This window comes from Amaranthus tricolor, chromosome 7 (assembly GCF_026212465.1).
Source record: "Amaranthus tricolor cultivar Red isolate AtriRed21 chromosome 7, ASM2621246v1, whole genome shotgun sequence".
Lineage (NCBI taxonomy): Eukaryota > Viridiplantae > Streptophyta > Magnoliopsida > Caryophyllales > Amaranthaceae > Amaranthus > Amaranthus tricolor.
In genome coordinates, this window is record NC_080053.1 from 5,588,554 (window position 1) to 5,597,554 (window position 9,001).

Below are 9,001 nucleotides of genomic sequence, written 5' to 3' on the forward strand. Positions count from 1 at the left end.
AATTACAATAATGCCCTTAAATATATTTTAAATTATTAAATTAACTATTATTATTAAACTAAAATTAATAATAATAATTAAATTAAAATAAATAAATAAAAAAAAAACTAATCAAATGTTTTGTGCTGAAATTTAATACAAGTTCACTCTTTTGGTCATAACTTTTAATAGGAAAATCAAATTAATGCAATGTTTGTGGCATTAGAACCTAGACTTCAATATCTTTCTAATGATATATTATATGCCTGATTCCGATAATCGAGCGAGAAATAACGATCGTTAAATATTTGCTTGTGCCGAGATTTGATACATCTTTTGGCCATAACTTTTGATAGGAAAATTAAATTAATACAATGATGTATTATATGTCCCATTTCGATAACCTATACTTCAAAAGCTTTCTAACGATATATTATATACCCCATTCGGTTGCGTGATTTACATGACTCTACCGCGATTAGGTCGTGTGTTTTATGCGACTGGATGTACTAAAAATCACTGCGAGCTTTCGACGATCGTCATTTCTCGCTCGGTTATCGGAATGGGGCATATAATATATTGTAGGAAAGCTCTTGAAGTCTAGTTTTTGCATTAATGCATTTTTTCTATAAAATATTATAGCCAAAAGATTGAACATGTATCAAATTTCAGCACAAACAAACTTTAAACTATCGTCATTTCTCGCTCGGTTATCAGAATTGGACATATAAGAAAGATGTTAAGTCTAGGTTCTAATGATGCATATATTGCATTTTCGTATTAAAAGTTATGACCAAAAGAGTGAACATGTATTAAATTTTAACATAAGCAATTTTTTTAAAATTAACGATCGTTTTTTTTAAAATTAACGATCGTTATTGATGCTTATGAAATCAGTGATCATTTTCATTTGCCAGTGTTATGATGTTAAATTTTAATTTAGTAAGTGTTTTTAGTAGAAGTGTTCAAAACAGACTCGATAATTACCCGATATATAACCACATTTGATTTGACCCGACTTAAAAAAAACATCCAACTCAATCAATAAACACCTCTAGTTTTTAGTGTTAGAAAAAAAATAAAGCTATAAAATCGCATTTTTTACTTGGATTCTCATTTCTAGGATACCAATAAACAAGTAGCCATAAAAATTTAAGATTGCATTAAAAAGATTGCCTTCAAGAATAGGGATCAGATGGTAAAAAAGGATGCCCAATTGTCGTAACCAGGCTTGGGGCGAACATCCATCTCGCACAAATTTGCAAGACTATGACCACTCCTCATTTCCCATTAACTGCCTGAAGGATCATAATTTCTTCACCAATTAATCTCGTGCTTATATACAAGTTATGCAGCTAAACTATCCATTTTTTGTCGATGTGGGATGAAGCCTACTCAACTTTTCACATGTTATTAAGTTTTTGTTTTAAATTGGTTGTATGTCGTTACTCCGTATAGTATTAGTAATCCATTTTCTCTCTATCCTGGCCATTTCCAATTAAACCTCCTCGAACTTTTTTGATACAAGAAAAAATGGCGCTTCGAACTCTGATGAACAGAAAAACCCTAGCCTCAATTTCTCCCAAACAAGCTTTATATCAATGTCGATCGTTGCAGACTTTCTCTCTTCCTGACCTCCCCTACGATTATGGTGCTCTTGAGCCTGCCATTAGTGGCGAAATCATGCAGCTTCATCATCAAAAGCATCACCAGACTTACATCACTAACTACAACAAAGCTCTTGAGCAGCTCCATGATGCTATGGTCAAAGGCGATTCTTCTACTGTAGTTAAACTTCAGAGTGCCATTAAGTTTAATGGCGGAGGTGAGATTCGATCCGATTCACTTTATCTTCAGTTTTTGTTGTATATATTGTGCTTTTGGCTTCTTTTTGATTTTTATTTTTTATCGGCGTTGCATCTGTTAGGTTTTGAGTACGATTTTTTGATTTAGTTGGAATACGGAAATTGTTTGTATTGGAGGAATAAACGCTTTATTTTCAAAAGGAAATAGCAAAATCCATGGTGGATATTTTGGGGAATGTATTCTATAAAAATACATGAATTGAAGAGTGATTGACTTGGATGTTGTTGCCTACTACAAGGAAACCGTAATTGATTTGGGGTTTCGCGGCTAACTTGTGAAGGAATGGTGGGCTAGATAAAAGAAGGGTGGAAGTTGGAAGTTAAAAAGAGATGCTTATTGTAGTTATGTCAGAGCATCGCTTACGCCAGAAAAGAGGCAGTTGCATCTCTGCCAGTTCACTGCTATAATTTCCGATTGCAGTTTGTAATGAATGATGTCTGGTTTTGTAGTCAATTGAAATTTTGGGGCTGACTGCATGCACTGTCTCCAAAAGATCTTGCTTTGACATGATATACATAATTAATCTGCAATATTTACTAGCTTCTTACCCCTTTAATACTTGATGCTCTTTAGCTTAAATTAGTATGTTTGATGTACACAAATCTATTGGCAGGCCATGTAAATCATTCAATTTTCTGGAAGAACCTTGCTCCAATCCATGTAAGTAGCTATACCAAGATATTTTTTCAACTATTTATTTGTGGAAGATTTGATTGACGGTATCATAAACTATTGCAGGAAGGAGGAGGCGATCCTCCGAAAACTTCTCTGGGTTGGGCTATTGATTCAAACTTTGGTTCACTAGAAGCTCTTATCCAGAAAATGAATGCTGAAGGAGCTGCTGTACAAGGTTCTGGATGGGTGGTAAGCTTTAGTAACTTGAAAAGCCCGTGGTTTACCTTTTAACACATGTTCTTTAGAGTGTGCTAATCTTCATTTATTTTGAGCAGTGGCTTGGATTTGATGCACAGTCGAAAAAGCTTGTGGTTGAAACCACTGCAAATCAGGTCAGCCTCCAGAATATGCTGCTTTTATTTTTAATTATGGAACGAAATCTTGATTTTTGTGTGTTGTTACTTCTTAACATGATACCTTTAAGAAGCTAAAAATTTTCACTCTTTGAATATGCTAAAGTGATAATCACCTCCTTTCCTTTCTTCATATAGAGTACATATTATTTACCTAGTCTGTTTTGTTATTTTGGTTTATTTACAGTCTTGTTTGGTTTCAGGATCCACTGGTAACAAAAGGGCCAAGTTTGGTTCCTCTACTTGGTATTGATGTGTGGGAGCATGCCTACTACCTTCAGGTTCTACTTCATATGTATATTTAATGTATATGCGCCATGCTGTCTAGAAATGTCATTATTTGGTGTTCACAAGAAATCTGTGCCATTCTTGGTTTACTGTCCGGCATAACATTAAAATGCTCGAGTTCACCCATCCCCTGTTATGAATCTATCAATCTTGCTTGCCATATATGGGTCACTAGAAGTTAATTATGTAAAATCCCATTTCGATAGACAATTTGCACTCAGGGGTGGAGCAAAGTTTACGGAGGCCCTGTTTACTTATACAATTAAATCATAAATTGGGGCCTCTTCAATAACAATTTGAAAGCGAGAATGTCACTTCAATTTCGAAAAGAGCTTAAAACAAAATGTATTGTCAAATAACAAAAGAAAAATATATTAGACTTTGCAAAGAGATTAAATTAGTATTTGCAAGAAATGATACCAAATGAACAATGTCAGATACTTAGATTTAACACTAACATATGCTTTTTTCCATTCCACCCAATTTTTTTGCTCTTTTTTTTATTGAAATCTCACTTCTTTTATTTTTAATTTAATGAAAACAAATTTTACTAAATTGAATATCTATCTAAAAATTAAAATAAATTGTAACATGAAAAAACGACAAATTTGGTACCTGATTAGAGAATTTGAAGTCTTGAATCGGCATTCAGCATGCCATTTGGTCTTTCCTTTTTTTTTTTTTCTTTTTTGATGAGCAAGAATTTTGTTAAGAGTATTGTTTCACAATTTTTTTTCTAAATGTAATTGAAATTAGAGATCTTGAATGATACATATATAGAAAAAAGATCTCTAGTTTGAGATTCAATGGTAAAACAATAAATTTAACTTTTCTTGGATGAATTTTGAGAGCCATTAATGGAAGAACTCCTAAAACTAGTTGTTGGGAGGAAGATGAATTGATTAAAAACAATTAAGGACCTTCAAAATTAAATTTTGAGGAAGGTGGATATTGAGATGAATGTTTTAGAAAAGCTACATAGGAAATTGGAATAAGGCGTTGGGGATTGTGAGAAAAAGAAATAATTAAAGTAAGGAATTAGTGGGAGATTGAGAGCCGCCCACTTTAATTGTGTTGATTGGGTTTCGAACTCAGCTACTGTGATTAATAGTCCAAAACTCTAACCAGCTGTGCTACCTAGTATTATTGATAACATAATCAACATTTTTTATACGAGGCCTTCTAAATTTGAGGCTCTGTCGTCGAATAGGCTGAACCGGCCCAGAACCGCCATTGTTTGCACTCTCTCATTACTTCATCAAATAGTATCATGCTTCTCGTTGTGTATCCCTTTTCTTTTCTGAATCATGTCATGTAAAATGGAAATCTCCACCCACTATCCATCTAGGAGAACAATACCTTATAAATCAATTAACTCATCAAAAATCTCATGTCTCCCTGGCTCTTGGACCTTGGAAGCCCATATACCGATGAGAACCAAAAAGCTCTCTTCCCAGTGACTAGTGAGGTCTAAGAGGACTGAACGTGAAAAAGACTTGATCAACATTACTCTAATTGTAGCCACTCTGGTATCTCATATTATGATGATCCCTCCTTAAGTGTTTACTATCGGCAAAAAGGCACAACTTTCCATCTCTCTTCCCTTATAGTTCTGATATCAAGAGTTGTCACCTTGCTTAATTTTGTTTCTTATAGCATTACTATGTCTATTGTCCAGTCCGACCTTCTAAGTAGGCTTCTAATCTTCTTTCTCTTCCATCCTACCCGACCCCCTCACTTTATAGGAAATTATTTTCATCTGTCTGATCAACTATACCTTCCCTTCCTGTTCCTCGATGCAAAATTTTTAATTCTCTATCCCCCTTTTACCAAAATTTCCATTTTCTACCGTATGAGCTCAACTTATTACAAATTATTGAGGATCTGTTAGTCCTTCTAGAGTACACTTTTCTATGGATGGCTTTAGAGATACCTTAAGCTCCCTGTTCTCTGAGACATTCAAAATTTATGAAGACAAAATAATTAATGGATATACATTCAATCTCCATTAATATTCAAACACTAAATCGTTGAAGGTCAAAATCAAAATCTTGAACAATGATTAGAATTGAAAGCTGGAAATTGCTTTTAGAACACGATTTGGGAGAGATTTTTTTCTTTTCTTTTAAATATAGCTTTTAATTTTGTTTTTCCTTTTCTTTTATTCAATTATTAACATTTTTTAATTTTAAAAATAGTAATGACATATTGTTTAAGTCACAGGTAAGAGTACCCAATGAAAAAAAGACCCCTAAAGTTCAACTCAACGAATACAATTCACAAAGTTCAAACTATCAATGTGGGAAGTAACAAAGTAGAGCCCGACCAAAACAAATTCCTACATGAAATTATGCCTTGATAGTGCCTCAATGTGCCTTATCCAAAACGCCTTGCCTAGGAGCCTTTGCGTCGGGGCATTCGTCCTTATATAATCCTTCGATTTTGCTCATACTCCTACCCTACTTTTTTACTTTGTCCCTTTGCTTCTGCTCATTTATGATGTCTGGGAGACATTATAGAGAAAAATAGAAGTCAAACATCCCTTTTCATGAGAAATAGGCACTAACAAAGATCAAAATTTTGGTAAAATCAAGGTGCAGAGTTCAGGGCGGAGAATTTATAATAGTACTGAAAGTTGTAGACTTGCCATGTTATTGAAGTTTGAAAAAGGCTTTGAGTTGAAATAATTTTTTAGTGGTGACCAGAGGTTTTTGGTCTTCACAACTCTCTCTTAAAACCTAGCATTCTCTGTTACCAATATTTTTTAATGGTGACCAAAGGTGTTTGGTCTTCATGAAGACCAAAATTTAAAATCAACTAAATTCTCTCGCCCATTTTAATGATTTTTTTATTGCTTATCCGTTTTAATACCAGTATTTTGGTCACCACTAAAGGTGCTTTGATATGGGTGTGTATTCTGTTTCGATTAATAAAGCATCTTAGGGCTTGTTTTAGTTATATCTTAGGGTTTGTTTTAGTTGTAATTCATGTAACAACATTCTAAGAATATTATAGTGTGTGTTGATAATGTCAAGGAATTATATTAAATTTTGGAGTATGAAAAGCTGATTTGGATCATGTGAAAACCAACTGAAGTGTTGAAAACTGAAAACGGGTGTACATGCAAGCTTAAAAATTGTACATAATCAGGTGACAATTTTGTAAATAATTAGACATTTGCTAAAAGATGTACTTACATGCTTAAAAGGTGTACATATTCAGGTATAACACAAACTTTTTTCTTTACAAAAATATGTACACCCTTTATGTCAAGTATGTACACAATTTGCTACATGTGTATCACATTCTGGTTTTCAGGATTTACCACTTTAGTTGTTATCACTTGATCCATCCCCTATGAAGAGCATTTCATGCGTAATTAAGGTAAGTCTGGGCTTCTTCACAAAAAAAAAAAGGTAAGTCTGGGCATTTAATGGTATCTTGAGAAGCACAAAAGCTTTTTCTCTCACCCGTTTTAGTTGGGATGATCATATGCTTGTTTTGGACAGTAAACAGAGCAGAGGGATAGACATGTAGTTTAACAAATTTGTCCCGAAAGGCGAATTGTGTAGATTGAGAATTAATCTAATAAACAGAGTTAGGAGAGACCCAAAGAGATAGGCTGAGATTTGTGTTTCTCTAGAGTTGTTGTGTAAAAAGAATTTTGTTTAACATTATTACTCACCCTTATTCACCTTGTAAGTTTAAACAAATAACTCCAAGACCAAAGATTGTTTTGATACTGAACTCTGACTTTCTCTCCTGTTTGTCAGTCCAAGGTAAGTGTGAATTGCGATGGAAGAGAAACAGCAAAATAACCACCACTCCCTTTTCCCCTTTTAATCCACAACGAAGGCCTGCAACAGGCCCTTGCATATTGCCTTGAGAATTCAGTCTGAGGATATGATTACTATATGCGTGCCAATGGCCACCGGCCAGTTGTGGGCTGGTTCGAGCCTGAACAGGAACTGGACTGGTATTGAGTGTTAAGGATATGAATTTATTAGTTAAAAACCATGCAACTATAAAAAAGACGAGTTCAAACCATTATTGTGGATGCATCTGTCCTAAATCCTAATCTTGTGTGTTTCTTGATGACGATGCATGTAACTAAACATTCTTCTTATTGGCTTTCCCTGTGTGCAGTATAAGAATGTCAGACCTGATTACCTGAAGAATATCTGGAAGGTCATGAACTGGAAGTATGCAAGTGAAGTGTATGAGAAAGAATGTCCCAGTCACTAAGCTCTTAAAAAGATGTACTTTAGTAGCGGAATAAAACCGCTTGATTTTGAAAGAGGAAACCCATACTGGTTAGGTCTGCCTTAATGTCTCATCCTAGAACAGGCCATTTTTCCTCGTTTATTTGCCTTATTTCAATATTCTGTATCTGGTTGGGTTTTGTAGCACCTCCGCATGTTTTCTTTTGACTACTAACGTGTTATCTGTTCTCAAATGAATGTATGGAAAACATTGTTTTGGACTAAATAATCAAATAAACTTAGTAAAGAATCCAACAGGTTCTTATGATGTGATTGCTTTGTCAGCCGAGCAGAAGATCATAATGAATCATAGGTTGACTTTGTGATTGAGGATTTTCACTCACGGTCTAACCTATTGTAATGATCATTTTGATAATTTTGGAGAAAGTGGCCTCTACCGAATCCTTGAAACTTTTTACCATGTTCATAAAAATTTTCACGACCTTGTCTTCGTCCTCTTCCTCGGAAATTTTCGCGTCCTCTACCACGATTATTATAATTTCCACGGCCTTTATTTTCAACAGCATGTGCTTCAGGCACATGTGTTTTAGTAGAGTGTGGCTCACGGATAGCTTGAGATCCAATGAGTCTCATATTATGATATTTCCAGACAAGATCATTATGTTGTTCAGCCAGTGAGAGTACTACACTCAGATCTGAATATCTTTTGAAATTTCTTTCCCTATATTGTTGTTGCAGAATAATGTTTGATGGATAAAAGGTAGATAATGTGAGTTCGATCATTTCTGCATCAGTCACCGGGTGCTCACAATATTTCAACATTGATGTAATTCGGTATAATGTTGAATTGTACTCACTGAGAGTCTTAAAATCAGAAAATCTTAAATTCTTCCACTCATGGCTAGCTTGTGGAAGAAGCACCCTTTTGTGGTGATCAAATCTTTTAACAAGAGAGTCCTACAATGTTTTGGGATCTTTTATAAATAAATATTCAGATTTAAGGCTATCATGAATATGATGCCTCAAGCCTCAAGAGGACTAAGGCTTTGGCCTTTTCTAGATTTGTAGCTACCTTTATTTTGGTAGCTTGAGTTCCATCTATTGGATCCTTTTCTTTTACTCCCAATATAGTATGTTCAAGTCCTTGAGCTTCTAAGTTCATGATGGCATCTTTTTTCCATTCTAAGAATTTTTGTCCAGTTAAAGTCTAATATGTTGAATAGTCTTTTGGTAATTTCTGCCATACTTGCTTCTTGATTATTAAGGGTAGAGCTGGTGCTGATAACGTGTTAAAACTTAGAGAGATAAGGAGGAAGTAGAATGAGTAAAAGTTAGAAGATGGAGATGTTTTTACTCATTGGTGTAGTTTTTACATTGGTGAACTTCCATATTTATAGGCAAGTTCATCCACAATTACATTGAATGCATTCACATTAGGGTAAATTCATTAATTACCTTTCACATTATATTCATTAATTACCTTTCACACTATATTTCAATACTCCCCCTTCAATGCATTCTAATTATGTAAAAAAAATATTATTACAAAATTTCTATTTAATACTGCCTCGTTAAAAACTTTGTCAGGAAAAACCCAATGGGATAAAAACCTGAACG

The 9,001-nt window shown here is 34.3% G+C and overlaps 1 protein-coding gene and 1 non-coding gene across 2 annotated transcripts; one reads left to right on the forward strand and one right to left on the reverse strand.

Annotated features, from left to right (window-relative positions):
* Positions 1-1,166: 1,166 nt before the first annotated feature.
* LOC130819617 (small nucleolar RNA Z279/snoR105/snoR108) lies at positions 1,167-1,268 on the reverse strand. Its single transcript, XR_009044656.1, has one exon. It is a non-coding gene; the product is annotated as a small nucleolar RNA Z279/snoR105/snoR108 (small nucleolar RNA).
* LOC130817798 (superoxide dismutase [Mn], mitochondrial-like) lies at positions 1,175-7,673 on the forward strand. Its single transcript, XM_057683701.1, has 6 exons — positions 1,175-1,804; positions 2,459-2,505; positions 2,584-2,709; positions 2,796-2,852; positions 3,077-3,154; positions 7,308-7,673. Exons 1-6 carry the CDS (start codon positions 1,513-1,515, stop codon positions 7,404-7,406), a joined length of 699 nt encoding a protein of 232 aa, XP_057539684.1. The 5' UTR covers positions 1,175-1,512; the 3' UTR covers positions 7,407-7,673.
* Positions 7,674-9,001: the final 1,328 nt, after the last annotated feature.